General features: G+C 50.5%; 1 protein-coding gene across 2 annotated transcripts in view; it reads left to right on the forward strand.

The window, feature by feature from the left end:
- Positions 1-17,976, forward strand: part of EMID1 (EMI domain containing 1) — a 39,647-nt gene that overhangs the window by 16,337 nt on the left and 5,334 nt on the right. For both annotated transcript variants that reach the window (XM_061385256.1, XM_061385257.1), the window contains exons 6-14: positions 589-709; positions 950-1,000; positions 1,080-1,169; positions 1,946-2,092; positions 3,201-3,290; positions 3,423-3,475; positions 3,973-4,035; positions 4,136-4,180; positions 13,538-13,582. In XM_061385256.1, the coding sequence (XP_061241240.1) occupies positions 589-709; positions 950-1,000; positions 1,080-1,169; positions 1,946-2,092; positions 3,201-3,290; positions 3,423-3,475; positions 3,973-4,035; positions 4,136-4,180; positions 13,538-13,582 (705 nt within the window). The remainder of the gene's footprint in view (positions 1-588; positions 710-949; positions 1,001-1,079; positions 1,170-1,945; positions 2,093-3,200; positions 3,291-3,422; positions 3,476-3,972; positions 4,036-4,135; positions 4,181-13,537; positions 13,583-17,976) is intronic.

Genomic DNA, 17,976 nt, shown 5'->3' on the forward strand with positions numbered 1-17,976 from the left:
TCTTTCTTTGTTTCTGTTTTTTACTTTCTGGTCACACCAAGAAGCATGTAGGATCTTAGCTCCCCAACCAGGGGTGGAACCCACACCCCCTGCAGGGGAAGCACAGTCTTAACCACTGGGCCTCCAGGGAAGTCCCCCAAAGTGGTTTTGTACACACCTTGGCATTTCTGTTTCATGTTGGACCCTCCCAAATTTCCCTTCAAATTTAGTAAAAATCCTTCCAACCTGTGGTGTTTTAAGAGACCAAGAGAAGTGTCATGTTATATATGCATGTAAATCTATATACATACTCACATGCAGGTAAGCACAGGAAAAAACCGCACGGCCTAGCAAACCCGGGGACAGTCTCAGAATCCAACGTGGGTGGCTGTGGTAGTGTGTGATGACTTTCGTACAATGAATGTGATGAACTGTGCAGCTGGAAAACCACAGGCACTTCTGATGAAGTTCTGGGCCCCTGTGAGCCTGGTCTCCACTCCAGGCGGGGTTCTGCTGGCCGCCTGGCCTCCCAGCCCCGCCTCCACGGGGCGAGCTAGCCTGTCCCGGGTGAGACGCTGGTACCCACCCCATTGTCCTCTTCCTCCACAGGTGGCGGTGCTGACTGTCACCGAGCGGGCAGTGCCCCCGACCCCAGGTGCCCCTGAGGACCCCGCCGCGCTCTGGGGTTCCCCAGCTGTCCAGGGCAGCCCCGGGGATGGAGGCCTCCGAGGTGAGTGGGTCAGTGGGGAACACGCTCCCGTGTGGGAATGAGCTGGGGGGAGCGAGATTCCAGCCCGCGCTGCCGCTGGCTCCCAGCCTGACCTCCACGCGGGCCTCAGTCTTCCCAGCTCGCCAGTGGGTCCCTAGGGGCCCCTGAGCACTGGCGTCCAGGGAGGCCCGGCAGCTGCTGGAGCTGGGGCAGAAACTCTGGGTAACACTGACCCCCGCCTAACCGCCCCCCCCACCCCAGGGCTGCCGGGAACCAGAGAAAACCAGAGGCCCCCTCTGCTACCTCGAGATGGTAGGTGCTGGTGTGGGCAGGGCCGGGGCGGGGCCGAGCAAGGCCGGAGCTGTCCAGCTGATGCGCTTTCTCCCCCCAGATCGAGTGGGTGCCCGAGGGCTTCCTGGACCCGCTGGCCCCAAGGGAGACCCTGGCAGCCGGGGCCCGATGGGGATGAGAGGCCCACCAGGTGAGTGCATACAGCACTGCCCCTTCCAGCAGCGCCCCCTCACAGGAGGGCCTGGACTGGGGCCCGCTTCCCGAACCTGATGTAGCGGAGGTGGCCTGGGCCCCTTCTGCCCACCCATCTCCGTATGTAAGAGGACTTACACCCTCTCCAGCAGTGACCCCCGCCTCACGCCTGGGCCCCCTGCAACCTACTTTTGCATTCACTGGGCCTATCTCCCTGCTCTCGTATTCCAAGCTTGAAGCTGGTCTCGTGGGGGTGGGTCGGACCAGACCCTGCCCTCCTGGGGCTCCCAGGCAAGGGAGGCCAGGGAGGGTGGGCCTGGGCAGAGGAGGACCAGCAGGGACCCCCTCCATGTGACCAGGGTTCTTGTGGGGGCCATGGCTGGTATGGGAGCCCCAGGGAAGGAAGCCCAGACCCTCATGGGTGGGGTGGGAGATGGGAAGGGCTTCCCAGTGGGAGCGACACCTTAGGTGAGGCCTAGGATGACCTGAAATGCACGCCAGGCAGCCCAAAGGGAGGACTGAGAGAGGGAGCAGCTCCTGCAAAAGCCTGGAAGAGAGAGGACATTCTGGAAATCAGCATCTGCTCAGCACCTACTGTGAACCAAGTGTCCACTGTCCTCATGGCAGCCGGGGAGTCAGAGACAGGAGCTGCCCTGCTTGTGGCCCCTGGCACCCTCTGTACCCACTGCCCTCGGAGGCCCCCTCCCGCCCTCTTGCAGCCGTCCCGAGCCTCCCTGCCTCCAGCACACCCACCAAACCCTGGTTCCATTGCAGGTCTGCAAGGCCCCCCAGGGAGCCCCGGCCAGGCCGGAGCTGTGGGCATCCCCGGAGAGAGGGGACCTCCAGGGCCCCCAGGCCCTCCTGGCCCCCCTGGGCCCCCAGCCCCTGTTGGACCACCCTACGCCCGGATCTCTCAGCATGGTGAGTCGCTCGGGGTCACAGCAGGTCTAGCTGGCGGTGGGGTGAGGCTGGCATGACCATCTGCTAGGCACCTTCTATATACCAGGCTTGCCCTTGGGCCACTCCTCCAATGGACACCATTGTCACTGAGGAGGAAGACCAAAGGCCAGAGCGGGGAGATCACACAGCCAGGGCCCGAGAGGCTGGCTTCAGATCCCTGCAGCCTCCACAGCCTGTGCTGGGAACCACCGGCGTCAGGCCCTCCCACCAAGCCTCGGAGCTGGCCAGGATCCATCCCGCAGAGCTCCGGGAAGCTCAAGGCCTGGCAGCAGGACGTGAGCCCTGAACTCTCAAGGCCACGGTCCTGCCCCAGTGCTCAGAGAGGCCCGGCCCCCTCCGCCCAGCTGGGCCCTGCCGTGCCTCCTTCTCCTTCGAAGCCTGACCGGCATACCTGCTGCTGGGGTCAGCATTTAGAGTGCCAGGTTCAACCCCATCTGCGTCATACCTTTGCTGCAAGACTGTTCATTCGTTCGCCCCCTCTGAGCCCCGGTTTCCTCATCTGTACCGTGAGGACAGCGATGGTGCTGGTGTCCCAGGGTTCTATGACAACCATGCACGGAAGCTGGATACAAAGCCGGCGTCAAAGATGGTAGCTTTCTCGACTTTCCTGGAGGCCCAGGTGGCTGAGACTCTGCACCCCCAGAGTGCAGAGGCCCAGCTTCAATCCCTGGTCAGCTAGACCCCACCTGCCAGAACTAAGAGCCCTCACATGGCAACAAAGACCCAGTGCAGCCAAGTAATATTTTTTTTTAATGGTAGCTTTTGTTATTGTTCCCATCAGACCTATAACAGTCTAGGTTCAGCGAGGTAGAGTCTTGCTGGATGTCACCAGCTAGACTGTGGCTGAGTTAGAACCCAGGTCTCCCTGCAGCCTGGTCTGGTGTAACCCACGCTTCCCCCACCACCCGCCTTGGCACAGGTGCCCGGTGGCCCCAGCCACAACTACGGGCTGTCATACAGGGGACACAGCAGTCAAAGCTGGCTTGGCAGAAGAGACAGGTTGAAACTGTCTGCCTCATACTGCCCCATGCAGCTCCGTCCTGCTTTCTCATCATCCTTTCTCCCCCAGGGGACCCGATTCTGTCCAACACCTTCACTGAGACCAGCAGCCACTGGCCCCAGGGACCGGCTGGGCCCCCAGGCCCCCCAGGCCCCATGGGTAAGTTGAGTCCAAGCCTGGGGTAAGGGGCAGGGTTGAGGGCCGGCAGGGCTGGCCGTGCAGAGGGAGCTGAGGGTGGAACTTCCTGGCGCTGTACTATTTCGAACCTGAGGACGTGCCATCTGATTCCAGGTCCTCCTGGACTTCCTGGTCCCATGGGGATTCCTGGGAGTCCTGGACATATGGTGAGCATTTCGCCAAATTCTCCACTCATCTGTCTGTCCCATGACCCATGACCCAACCCACCCATTCACTCACTTATCCACCCACCCACTCAACCATCCATCCATCCGCCATCCATTCGTCTATCCTTCATTCATTCATTCAAGCATCTATGGAGCACTTAATGTGCAAACTACTTTCCATGAATCTTATTCAGTCCACATGGCAAGGAACAAGTGTTGTTATCGCCCAAGGACGAGAAAGAAGGTGGAGATTCTTGCCCTAGGGCTGTGGCCAGCACATGGCAGCTTCCAGATCAAAGTGGGGACTGCCTGTCTCCACCGTAGCTCTGAACACTGAGCTGTGTCAACTTCCCACTCTGGGCAGACCATTGGCTGTGTGGTGAAGGGCTCAGAGGCCCAGGCCAAGCTGGGCACCCTCCCCTGCCCCTCTGCACCCCAAGTTGCTGCCCACTCTGCCCTGCCCTGGCACAAGGCTGAGGCCCTGTCTTGTTGCTCAGGGACCCCCAGGCCCCATTGGACCCAAAGGAATCTCTGGCCACCCTGGAGAGAAGGGCGAGAGAGTGAGTATTGAGGCAGCCTGGGTGGAGGATTCTGGGGGTCCTGGGAGCCCCGGATCAGACCCTCTGACAGCTCACTCCATTCCTCTCCTCCCTCCTGCAGGGACTGCGAGGGGAGCCCGGCCCCCAAGGCTCCATGGGGCAGCGGGTAAGTGACGCTGGTCACCCAGCAGCACGCCTCCAGGTGCCCACAGGCCCAGACCCCTGCCATGGCTCCATTCCCTGGGGGCCGAGCCCCCGACCCTCCCGGGCTGGTCCAGGCTGAGCTCCAGCTCCATTCTTGCCCCCATCTCAGGGTCCCATCAGCCCCTTAGGACCAGGCTACCTCCATCTCCCTTGCTCTGGCTCTGTGTCTCTGGACCTCTTTCTCTGTCTTCCCTCTGTGTCTCCTTCTCTCTGACTCTATTTCTCTCTTTCTCTATCTCTCCACCTCTGGTCGTGGATTTGTCTGTTTGTCCCTTTAGTTTATCTTCCCTAGTGGCACAGGTGGTAAAGCGTCTGCCTGCACTGCAGGAGACCCGAGTTCGATCCCTGGGTTGGAAAGATCCCCTGGAGAAGGAAATGGCAACCCACTCCAGTATTCTTGCCTGGAGAATCCCATGGACGGAGGAGCCTGGCAGGCTACAGTCCATGGGGTCACAAAGAGTCGGACACAACTGAACAACTTCACTCTCTTTAATCTGGTCAATTTATGCTTCCTGGTTTTTTTTTTTTTTTTAATTTATTTATTTGGTGGTGCCTGGACTTAGTTGTGGCACGTGGGATCTAGTCCCCTGCCTGGGATGGAACCCAGGCCCTCTGCACTGGGGGCATGGAGTCTCAGCCACTGGGCCACCAGGGAAGTGCTTGCTTCATGTATTCTGAAGCTTTGTTGTTAGATGCATACACAGTCAAGATTTTAATGTCTTCTTGGTCCTTTTATCTTTATGAAATGAATATCTTTCTCCCTGATAATACTTCTTGTCTTGAATTCTAGTTTGTTTGGTATTAAAATAGCCACTCAAGCTTTTTTTTATGCCTGGTGTTTGCATGGTGTATGTTTTCCAATCCTTTTACTTTCAACCTATTTGTGTCCTATTTAAAGTACATCTTGTAAAAAAGACATATACTTGGGTCCTTCTTTTTGAAAGAGTCGACTATTGAGTTCATTACATTTAATGATATGTATCCCTACTGATATGCCGGAGACCTGGGTTCAATCCCTGGGTTGGGAAGATCCCCTGGAGGAGGGCATGGCAGCCCACTCCAGTACTCTTGCCTGGAGAATCCCCATGGACGGAGGAGCCTGGTGGGCTACAGTCCACGGGGTCACAAAGAGTCGGACACGACTCAGCGGCTGAGCACACATCTCATCACTACTGATATGGTTTGGTTTAAGTCAACCATCTTGCTGTTGGAGTTCTGTTTACTTCAATCTCCTCTTGACTTCATTTTTTTCCTCTTCTTCTCCTGTCTTCTTTTGGATTGAGAATTCTTTACAATTCTGTGTTATCTCCACTAATGATATTTTTTGTTATACCTCTTTGTGTTATTCTTCTGTGGCTGCTCTAAGGATAACAAGACGTGCCCTTGACTTAGCACCATTTACTTGAATTGTTATACCTTTTCATGTATAAGGAAGACCATCACAAACATATAATTCACCCCCCTCTGTCCTCGTGCTGTTGCCGTCACGAATTTTACTTCTGTATTTGTTTTAAACCCTCAATTCACTGTCGTTATTGCTTTACACAACCAGTTGACTTTTAAAGAAGTTTGAAAAAAAAGTCTTTTACATCTAATGACGTGTTTGTCATCTCTGATACTCTCCATACCTTCCTTTAGCTTCGGATTTTCATACGGTATTGTCTCTCTTCAGCCTAAAGAACGTCCCTTAGCCTTTCTCGTAATGTGTGTCTGCTGCCAACAAAGCCTCAGTGCTTTTGTTTATCTAAAACTGTCTCTATTGAACCTTAATTTTTGAAAGTTATTTTCACTGGCTATAAAATGATAGGTTGGCAGTTTCCTCCCCCTCTAGTACTGTAAAGATATTGTTCCGTGGTCTTCTGTTTTACGTAGACAATTATAATTTCTCATGAGAAACTGGCTGTTGTTCTTACTGTTTTTCCCCAGTGCATAATATGTCTTTTTTTTTTTTTTTCCTTTGGCATTTAAGATTTTTCTCTTCACCCTCGGTTTTCATCAGATCAATCATGGTGTGGTTGGGTGTGATTTTTTGTGTGTTTACTCTGCTTTGGGTTGGCTGAAATTCCTGGGTCTGTAAGGTTTCTGGGTCTTGCTTTTGTTGGTTGTTTTGTTTAGTGAATACAATTCTTTTTTACAGCATTTTTTGAGTTCACAGCGAAATAGAGTGGAAAGTACAGAGCGTTTCCATATTCTCCCTGTCCCCACACGTGGAGAGCCTCCCCCACCACCGACATCTCACATCAGCTGATGCAGTTGATGAACCCAGGTTGTCATGTCGTTATCCCCCAAAGCCCATAGTTTACGTTAGGGCTCATTCTTGGTGTTGTACAGTCTACAGATGCTGTTAGATGTATCGTGATGTGCACACACCGTAGTACTGTCATGTAGAATATTCCACTGCCCTTAAAATCCTCTGTGCTTTGCCTATTTATCCCTCCCTCCCCTGTAACACCTGGAAACCACTAATCTTTTAACCGTCTCGTATATTTTTTCTTTTTCTAAAATGTTATATAGCTGGAATCATGCAGTATGTAACCTTTTCAGATTGGCCTCTTTCACTTAGTAATACACATTACAGGTTCTAGCTTGTCTTTTCATGGATTGATATCTCTTTTTAATTCTTTTGATCTGAATAATATCACATTGTATGTGCGACAATTCATTTATCCATTCACCTACTGAAGGACATCTTGGTTGCTTCCAAGTTTTGGCAATAGTGAATAAAGCTGCTGTAAACATCTAGGTGTGGAGAAGGCAATGGCACCCCACTCCAGTACTCTTGCCTGGAAAATCCCATGGATGGAGGAGCCTGGTAGGCTGCAGTCCAGGGGATTGCTAAGAGTCGGACACGACTGAGCGACTTCCCTTTCACTTTTCACCTTCATGCATTGGAGAAGGCAATGGCAACCCACTCCAGTGTTCTTGCCTGGAGAATCCCAGGGACAGGGGAGCCTGGTGGGCTGCTGTCTATGGGGTCGCACAGAGTCAGACACGACTGAAGCGACTTAGCAGCAGCAAACATCTAGGTGTAGGTCTTTGTGTGGGTGTAAGTTTTCAGTTACTTTGGTTAAATATCAATGAATGCAACTGCTGGATCATATGGTAAAAGTAAGTTTAGTTTTATGAGAAATGGTTTGTGTAAGAAACACTCCGTGTGTGTGTTGAGAATACTGAGATAGACTCTAGTACATTTCGACTCATTCTGGTCACCGTACCATACATTAGATCCTTAGGTTAGAATGCAGTCATCTGGGAGCGCCCTGGCAGTCCAGCGATTAGGGTTCAGCACTTTCACTGCCGCGTCCCAGGTTCAGTCTCCAGTTGGGGGAATAAGAGCCCTCAACCCCCATGGCTCAGCCAAAAGAAAAAAAAAATCTTAGTCATCTTATAACTGAAAGTTTGTATCCTTTTACCAACCTTTTCCCATTCCTTCCCTCCCCCAAACCCAGTCCCTGGCAACCACCGTTCTACTGTTTCTCTGACTTCAACGTTTTTGGTTGTTTTTCAGATTCCACACATAAGTGACACCATACGGTATTTGTCTTCCTCCATCTGGCTTATTTTGCTTAGCATAATGCCCTCCACATTCATCCATGCTGTCACAAATGGCAGGACCCCCCCCTTTTTAAAGGCTGAATAATATTCCATTGTGTGCGTGTGTAAATACCCCACGTTGTTATGTATCCATTCATCCATCAGTAGATGCAGGCTCTTTGCACATCCTGGCCATCGTGAATAATACTGCGGTGAATGCACCTCTTCAAGACAGTGGTTTCCTTTCCTTTGGGTGGATACCCTACTGTTAGTTTCTTGAGGAACCTCTATACTGTTTTCTGTAATGGTTGACGCATTTACATTTCCACTAGCAGTATTCAGAGGTCCCCTTTTTCCGCACGCTCACCAGCACTCATTATCTCTCACCTTCTTGAAAACAGACGTCCCAGCAGGTGCACTTCCTGATGACTAGTGATGCTGAGCATTTTTTCACCCATTGGCCATTTATATGTCTTCTTTGCAAAACTGTCCATGTCCATTTTTAAATTGGCTTATTTGGGGTCTTGCTATTGAGTTGTATAAGTTCCTTACACGTTTCAGATATTAACTCCTTATTGGATATGTCATTTGTATGTATTTCCTCTGATTTCGTAGGTTGTCTTTTCATCTTGTTGATGGTCTCCTTTCCTGTGCAAGAACTTTTAAAATTAGGTTGTCTTCTTCCTGTTGAATTTTTAAGAGTTCTTCGTATTTTTTGGATACACAAAGATATACCTTTATATACCTTTATCAGGTATGCCTGTGTGTTCAGTCACTTCAGTCGTGTCCAACTCTGCAACCCTGTGGACTATAGCCCACCAGGCTCCTCTGTCCTTGGGGATTCTCCAGTTAAGAATACTGGATTGGGTTGCCACGCCCTCCTCCAGAGGATCTTCCCTATCCAGGAATCAAACCAGCATCTCTTTTGTCTCCTGCATTGGCAGGCAGGTTCTTTACCACTATGGCCACCTGGGAAGCCCTTATCAGGTATATCTTTTGCAAGTATTTTCTCTAGGTCTGTAACTTGTCTTCTAATTACCTTGACACTCGCTTTTGCAGAATAGAAGTTTGTAATTTTAACAAAGTCCAGCTTATCAATGATTTCTTTCATGAATTGTGCTTCTGGCATTGCACTTAGAAAGCCATCATCAAACTCAAGGTCATCTAGGTTTTCTCCTATGTTATCTTCTAGGAATTTTATAGTTTATAGTTTTGCATTTTACATTTAGGTCTGTGATACATTTTGAGTTGATTTTTATGAAGACTATGAGATCTGTGTCCAGATTCATGTGTTTGCATTTTTCAACCAGTTTTTTAAAATTAATTAATTAATTACACTGGTCTTAATTGCGGCCCACGGCTCTTCCATCTTTGTTGCGGCATGCAGGATCTTTAGTCGCAGCATGCGAACCCTGAGTCACAGCACGTGAGATCTAGCTCCCTGACCAGGGATTAAACCTGGCCCCCTGCATTGGCAGTACAGACTCTTAGCCACTGGACCACCAGGGAAGCTCCTATCTTTGTTCCATTATGTTGCCTTTGCTCCTTTGCTCAGTCAACAGTATTTATGTGGGTCCGTTTCTGGGCTTTCTTATTCTGTTCCATTGACCTATTTAACTGTTCGTTAGCCAATACCGCACTGTCCTGACTACTGTACTTTTATAGTTAAGTTTCCTTTTGAGCACTGTTTACCGTCCCTCACAAATTTTGCTAAATAGCATTTTTATTTTCATGTAGCTCAGAGTATGTTAAAATTTCTCTTGGGATTTATTCTTTGGCCCGTGTGTCATTTAGAAATCTGTTTAATCTCCAAGTATTGGGGAGTTTCTGATTATCTTTTTCTTTTTTTGGCTGTACCTTGTGGCATGCGGGATCTTAGTTCCCCAGCCAGGGATGGAACCCATGTCTCCTGTAGTGCAAGTGCGGAGCCCTAACCACTGGGCCGCCAGGGAAGTCCCGTTGTTAGGGATTTCCAGTTTAATTCCATAATGGTCTAAGGGTATACATTGTATGATGTGTGAAAGTGAAAGTCGCCAGTCGTGTCTGACTCTTTGCAACCCCATGGACTATACAGTCCATGGAATTCTCCAGGCCAGAATACTGGAGTGGGTAGCCTTTCCCTTTTCCAGGGGATCGTCCCAACCCAGGGATCAAACCCAGGTCTCCCGCATTGCAGGCAGATTCCTTACCAGCTAAGCCACCAGGGAAGCCCAGGAATACTGGAGTGGTTAGCCTATCTCTTCTCCAGTGGATCTTCCCGACCCAGGAACCAAACTGGGGTCTCCTGCATTATAGGTGGATTCTTTACCAACTGAGCTATCAGGGAAGCCCAATGTATGGTGTTTATTCTTTTTAATTTGTTGAGATATATTTTATGGGCCAGAATGTGGTTTGCCTTGGTGAATGTTCCATGTGAGCTTGAGAAGAATGAAAAATATTTTAATTAACTTATTTATTTTTATTTTCGGTTGTGCTCGACCTTTGTGGTGGTGCGAGCTTTTCTCTAGCTGCAGCGAGCGGGGCTACTCTTCCCGGCAGTCCGTGGGCTTCTCGTTGCAGTGGCTTCTCCCGCTGTGCAGCACAGGCTACAGGCACACCGGCTTCAGGAGCTGTGGCTCTTGGTCTCTAGAACACACTGGTTTCAGCAGCTGTGCTGCATGGACTTAGTTGCTCCACGGTGTGTGGGATCTTCCTGGACAAGGGACTGAACCCATGTCACCTGCATTGGCAGACAGATTCTTATCCACTGTACCAAAATATTTTCAACATGAAAAATCTAAATAATATTAAATCTTAGGCCCATGTGTCCAACACAAAAAGCTTAAGAAACAGAACTGGTCAGCACCTTTGACTCTCCCCCGTGCTCCTCCCCTGTTACTCTCCGCTTCCCTTAAAGATCTTTTAAGGCATGAAATCCTGGCCAGCAGACTGAAGAGCCTGTGGCTTCAGGTAGCGTTCTCGTGATTTTTTTTCCTGTTCTAGGTAGAACTTCAGGGAAGGTGTGATCTGGGAGACTAAAGGCTGAAGTTCTGTTGGATTTGTGTTTCTGGAGCATGGTCTCTGATACCCGCAAGAAGGGCCTTTACTGGGGCAGGACTGTTTATTAAAAGGCCTGGGAAGAATGTGATTGTTCTGAGCTAACTGACCTTATAAAGAGGGCCTTCAACTGAATTCTAGTGTTTCTCTTTGACTTTTAGAATTTCCATTTCTCTGCTTATATTAGCCATCTGTTCTTAAATGTTGTCTATTTTTCGCATGAAAGCCCTTGGTATTAATTATAGCAGTTTTCTTTCTGTGTATTTGTGGGTTTTTTTTAAGACTATCTGATAATTCCAACATACATAGCCTATCTGACTCCAGTTCTGGTATTTATTCAGCCTCTTAAAACTGTGTTTTTGCCTTGTAGTACGTCTTGTAATTTTTTTGTTGAAAGGTAGATAGGACGTGGGCTTCCCAGGTGGCTCAGTGGTAAAGAATCCACCTGCAATGCAGGAGACATGGTTTGATCCCTGGGTCAGGTGGATCCCCTGGAGAAGGGAAATGGCCACTCACTCCAGTATTCTTGCTTGTGAAATTCAAGGACAGAGGATCCTGGCGGGCTATAGCCCATGGGGTCACAAAAGAGTCAGACACAATTCAGTGACTAAACAACAGCAGCAACGAGCCTCTGCAGTAAGCAGGCCTTTAGTAAGGCCGTGGTGAGGTGTTGGGAGGAAGTGCTCTGTGGTTGTATCATTGGGTCTCAGGGTTTCGTTGAGCCTGTGGCCCTGGATGGTGAACCTCACCAGTGCTTCTCAATTTTATTTTGGTTTCTCCCCTTTAAGTGGAACAAGATGGTCAGAGGGGGTTGGAATTGGGGTATTTCCCTTGTCCCACGTCAAAGGCTAAAATTGGCTAAACCTGGGTATTTCCCAACTCCCATGTTAATTAGGCACAGATAAGATCCCAGCGAGTTAGGCTCTGGCAAAGTAGTTTCTCCTGTGAGCAGGCCTTGTTAAGAAGAACAGAATGCTCTGGGGTGTTTCAAGATGGTTCTTCTCCCCTTTCCCCAGAAAAAAAAAACAAACAGGAAGGGATTTTTCTCCAGGGTTCACTGTAAGGACCAGCTAGAACTCCTGGAGGTAAAGCTCATGAAAGCGTTCTGCCATGCCCCCCAACTCCACCATCAGCCCCACCCGAGACTGGGTCCCCTGGAATTTTCAACCCTGGGACTTGTCCACACTGAGCCTCCAGCATTTTGGCAATTACTTTTAGGCTTCACCACCCTGGCACTGGGTTCCCAGGAAGGCTCCTGCTGCACTCGGTTATGATCGCCTGTCTGTCTCTGCAGTTTGGGATGGGGGGAGGCGGGGACACGCGGCAGAGGCAGTGGTTTGCCCGGTGACCTTACATCTTTGATGGCTCAAAGAACTGTTGATTTTTCAGTTTGTTCAGCTTCTTACTTATTTTGAGGACAGAATGGCAACTTCTAAGGTCTTTATATGCTGGACCAGAAACCAGAAATCTGTTTTGTTTTGATTTTCAATCACACTTGGAAAAAAAAAAAAAAACTGGTTGATGTGTCTTCAAATGTTTTTTCTGTTTCAGCCCTCTCTTCTTTCCTCTGGGACTCCAGTTACACTTAAGTGAGGCTCCCGTGAGTCACTGAGGGTCTGTCATTTTTTAAAAAAAAAATCTTTCCTCTCTTTGTGCTTCATTTAGAATTATTGCACTGACCTGTTGTCAAGTTAATTGATTCTTTCTGTTATGGCCCATCTTCAGTTAATCCCTGCTAAGGAATTATTCTAATATTATTTTCATTTCCAGGATTTCCATGTGATTCTTTTTTTATAATTTTCACATCCCTTCTGAAATTTGCCATCTTATCACCCATTATATCAATTCCACTAGATTCTTTAACATATTTGTCACGGTTTTTTTTTAATTTAAAAATGATTTTACTCTATTTTATCAAATTTTAAACTTAATACAATTTTTAAAGGTTACTTTCCATTTATAGTTATTACAAAATATTGGCTATATTCCCTGTGTTTTACAATACATTTTAAGCCTATTTTACACCCAATAGTGTGTGTCATAGATATTTTCAGCTCTATGTCTAGTAATTCAAATATCTGGGTTGCCCATGGATCTCTTTCTACGGACTGATTTTTCTGTTGAGGATGGGTCACATTTTTCAGTTTCTTCGTATGTCTAATAATTTTGTGTTGCATACTGGACAATATAGATGTCATAGTGAAGAGAATTGTCCTCTGATGAGTGTTGACTTTTGCTCTCAGCTTTGTGACTTTAGGATGGGCAGTTCACAGACCATCCACAGATTAGAGAAGAGTGTCTCTACTGACTTTGCTTCCCTACTGTGGCTTCCTGCTTTCCAGTATCTTCCCCTCAATTTCCTCCTCCTTGGGCGGTCTCAACCCCAACCTCTGACTCCTCAGGCCAGGAAGACCAAAGCTTCCCGCTTGAGCCATTTGCCAGGCAGAGAGGGCTGGGATGAGCCCTCAGAGGAAAAGCCATAAAAGTATGGGTGTTACCCAGTGCGGTTCCCTTCTTTCTAAGGTCAGATATCCTTCAGTTACTGGCTACTCTTTATCACTCTCCATTGCCTTCAAACAGTTGTGGGTTTTTTTTGGGTTTTTTTTGCATTTTTATCTTGTGTTAGTCCAAACAAGCCACTCTGTATCTCTCTCCGTCTCAGCCTAGCTCAGCTTCTCTCTCTCTCTCCACAGCCCCCAAGCCCTCTCTCCTTCCCTCTCACTGCTCCTACCTCTCTCTTTCCTCGCAGGGAGAACCTGGCCCCAAAGGAGACCCTGGTGAGAAGAGCCACTGGGTAAGCTCTAGCCCAGCACTGACCTCCCGCTGCCCCCCTGCCCTGGACACTCAGGAGATTATATGGGGGTGGGGGAAGCCCATCCAAATCCCCTTTGCAACCTGGTCTCCCGGGGCAGAGCCTTGCCAGTTCTCAGCCCTTGCCCCCTCCCAGCACCCTGTCCCTCCCCAGTGGGCAGGGCCAGCCTTGTAAGCAGACCTATACACTCTGTCTTCGTCCCTGTCTCTGTCTTCTCTCTGCGGCCTTTGCAGGCCAGGGTGACCCTGCCGCTTCCTCCTGGGTGGTTTGGGCTGACCCAGTCCAGACTGCATGCCCTGCCCCCATAGCCCTTCCCAGCAAGGGCTTTGGCTTCTGCTCCCCTGTCTGCAAAAGAAAGGGAAGCAGGAAAACAATACCCACACAGAAGAGGGGGCCACTCCTGGCCCACTGGCCTTAGGAAAGCCATGAAGCACAGGAAGGGAGGTGCAGAAACACCGAAATACACAGGAGCCCTTTGGTAAAAGGGATGGGGCTCTGGACACCACCAGAAATGGTGGTACAAACGGTACACATTGGAAACGGTGAATCATAGGAAGGGAGGCCTGGAAAGCATCATGGACCCAGTGTACATGGTGAATGAAGTCAAGGGACCTAGATCCATTGTACCCAGAAGACGTACAATTAACATGAGATCCTCAACACCGTCACATACACAGGAGACCCATGAGGAGGGGAAGGAGAGGCCTAGAAACTGTCATACGCACCAGAGAACCATGGAAAATGAAACAAGGAGATCTAGAAACCACCGTACACAAAGGAAGCCTAGAAACTGTCACATGCACAGAAGACATAGGATAAACGGGAAAGGGGACCTAGAAGCCTTCACCATCACGAGAGGGAGTTGCGGTGAATGAATTTCAGGGCCTAGAAATCACCGCCCCCCACCAGGAAACATGGCGGAAGCACCAGAAGCCCCACGATGCAGGGACCTGGAAACCACCACTGCCATAGGAGGCGTTTGGAAAATGGACGGGATGGGGGCAGACAGGAGAGGCCACTGGGGCGTTCTTCTGGAGGCTGGCATTGTGCCCACCTCCCTCCCCCACCCACTCCTGGTGCAGTCTGGCTGGGATGCCCTACTTCCTGGCAGGCGCTAGTTAAGGAAGACATGGGGAGCACCCAGCTCCTGCCCCGCCCTCTCTGCTCCTGATTGTGGGTCAGTGATGGATACAGCCGTGGGAGCCCCCCACCATGCACGAGCCCTCCCCTGTGTCTTCCCATGACTCGTGGGGTCCTGCTACCTCTCTAGCAAGCCTCTCCCAGCCCCTCACTGCCACCCTACTCGCTTCCCCACCTTCCACCCGCTAGTGGCTCCAGAGCCTCTTAAGCACACTGTCAGCATGGGCATGAGCTGGGCTGGGGGTCAGCTAGACCCAGGAGATCCCAGCCCTCCGGCTCCTTCACTGGCCTCTTCAGAGGCCTGGGGGAGGTGGGAGAGGTGGGGTGAAGGCTGAATTAGGCTGGGCAGCCCCATCCCTATATGGGGGGCCCAACAGGAAAACAGATGCCTGAGCTCTCTCAGAACAGACCTCAAACTCAGAACCACCTTTGGGAGGGACTCCCACCGCCATGAGGTAGCAGGGCCCCTGCCCATCCACCTGCCTTCCCCTCACCTACCTGCTCTCCTGTCCCTGCTTGCCGCCTGCCTGGGAGGGGACCTGCTGGGCTGGGGGATGCATGAGGCTCTGGGGGCTGGGAGGGCCAGCTCTGTTGGGGGCAGGTGGGGATGAGGTCCGCGTGGGGAGGGCTCCTGTACCCACACTCCACCTGCTAGTCACCACTTGGTGAAGCTCTTGCAGCCATTGACTTGTCTGTGGCTCAGCAGTGACACCCAGTGGTCATGAGGATGCGCTGCAGGCACTGGCCTGTCCAGACCAAAGCCCATACCCCTTATTCAGATAGGAAAAACTGAGGCCCAACTCCACAGAGTGAATTGTTGGCAGAGCTGGAACTGAAGCCCAGGCTTTCCAGCTCCCAGGGCTTGGGGAACCAGCTAACTTTCCCCAAGCACCTCCTTGGTGGTGCCAGGCTCCAGACTGGGCACCGTGGACACAGATGTGATTTGGACACAGTGCCCACCCTCAGAGTGGTCACAGCAGGAGTAGGGGGGAACAGACCAGTAACCAGCAGTGACAGGACAGGGGGAGCTCAGCTGTGATGGCAGGGGGCAACTCAGCATCTTCTTGGATGAGGAGACTCAGGCTGAGGCCTGGCAAAGGGTGTTCTGGCAGAGGAGAGGAGACATCGTGTGCAAAGGCCCTGGGGCGAGGGCAAGCCTGGGGTGTCTGAGGAGCTGCAAATACTTGGAGCGACAGAGGGTGACAGGCAAGGAGTGAGACACGAGTCAGAGGCTTTGGGGACTTAAGAGGCCATATTGAGGAGTGTAAAGTTTGTGCTGTAGGCAGTGGGGAGCAACGCGTTGAAATGTTAAGTAGGGGAGTGATGTGGTCAGATTTTTGTTAGCCAAAGATCCCACTGATTGCCACATGGAGAATGGATGGGAAAAGGGAGCAACGTGGGAGCAGAAAGAGAGACTAGACAGGAGGCTGTCCTCGTCATCCTGGCAAGAGGCTGTGGGGGCCAGAACTGGGAGGGGGCGGAAGATGGACAGATGTCAGTGGAGCTGAGAGACACGTGGGTGCTAGTCTGGCTGTGGAATGAGGGGGCGAGAAGTTAAGGGAGATGTTTACAATAGAGAAAGACAGAAGACAGCCAGGGGAAGCTGGCCCTCTGAGCTTTCTCCGTGGAAAATGGGGAATGTCTGTGTGACAGCTAAGGGGCTGTCCAGCAGGCCCTGGACACTCAGGCCAGGCTTGGGGGCACTGGGACATCATCGGTGCAAATAGCAGGCCACTTACCCAGAATATTTTTTTTTTGCATTTTCCCCCCAGGTTTTTACTTGGAAAATTGTCAAATATAGAGAAAAGTTGGTTCAGTGACTATCCTTATGCCCTTCTTCTGGACTGACCAGTTATTACTGTTTTGCCATGTTTGTTCTTTCAATCTTTATATACTTAGACTTTTTTTTCCTAATCCATTGGAAAGTAAGTTGCAGACCTCATCTGCATCTCCCCCAACACATCAGTGTGTGTCTTGAAAGAGCATGGATGTTCTCCCAAAGAGCCACAGTACCACAGTCACCTATAAAGCAAATGGCAACCCACTCCAGTACCCTTGCCTTGGAGAATCCCATCGACAGAGGAGCCTGGTAGGCTACAGTCCATGGGGTCGCGAAGAGTCGGACACACAGAGTGAATTCACTTCACTACCTATAAATTTTACCAGTCATCTCCAAAATGCATTTTGTAGCTGGTTTAAAAAAAAAATCCAAGATCAAATCAAGATTCGTGTATTGCATTTGGTTATCATGTCGCTGCTGCTGCTGCTAAGTCACTTCAGTCGTGTCCAACTCTGTGCGACCCCATAGACGGCAGCCCACCAGGCTCCCCCGTCCCTGGGATTCTCCAGGCAAGAACACTGGAGTGGGTTGCCATTTCCTCCTCCAGTGCATGAAAGTGAAAAGTGAAAGTGAAGTCGCTCAGTTGTGTCTGACTCTGCGGCCCCATGGACTGCAGCCTACCAGGCTCCTCCGCCCATGGGATTTTCCAGGCAAGAGTACTGGAGTGGGGTGCCATCGCCTTCTCCTGTCACGTCGCTAGGTTCTTCTAATCCAGAACAGGCCCCCTGCCCTTCTCTTCCTTCTCTCGAGTTTGTCTTTTTGAGACTGTCCCTCCATCTAGATTTGCCTGACAGTTCCCTCAGGAGGAGATGCAGGTGAACTGCCCTCCGCCAGCTGGGGAGGCGCTGCCCTCTTACTGCATCTCACCAGGAGACGTGTGATGTCAGCTTGTCCCACTGTCCATGCTCCAGCGGCTCAATGTGGTTCTTGAAGGTCATCCACTTTTAGATGCATGTAATACTTGAAGAGGGCTCACTTCAGGGCGACCCCCCAGGCTCCATGGCCAGGCAGTGGCCTGAGAGTAGTCCCATCCATGTGATACGGACAGGACAGCCAGATCACAAGGGTCAGTCCTAGCATGGCCATGGACTCGTTCAGAACAGCCACGTTGCGAGGACTCTTGTTAGATGTTTTGTGTGGGAAGAGCTACCTTGAAGGTAGCAATTGTACCAAGATGCGTATTATACCTCATCCCTTCATTTAATCTGCACTGAGGAAAAGGACTTGAGAGAGACTCCCAGATGTGTCAGGGCTGGAGGAGTTCTTGCCGTCCTGTTGCTTGGTCAGAATTAACATCTCTACATCCCGGAAGTACCTTTAGTCTGGACTAGGAAAGAGGAAGGAAGGAGTGAGGGAGTGTGGGGTTCTGACAAGACCATGGGCCTTATGCTAGGGG

The sequence above is a fragment of the Bos javanicus genome, chromosome 17 (assembly GCF_032452875.1).
Source record: "Bos javanicus breed banteng chromosome 17, ARS-OSU_banteng_1.0, whole genome shotgun sequence".
Taxonomy (NCBI): Eukaryota; Metazoa; Chordata; class Mammalia; order Artiodactyla; family Bovidae; genus Bos; species Bos javanicus.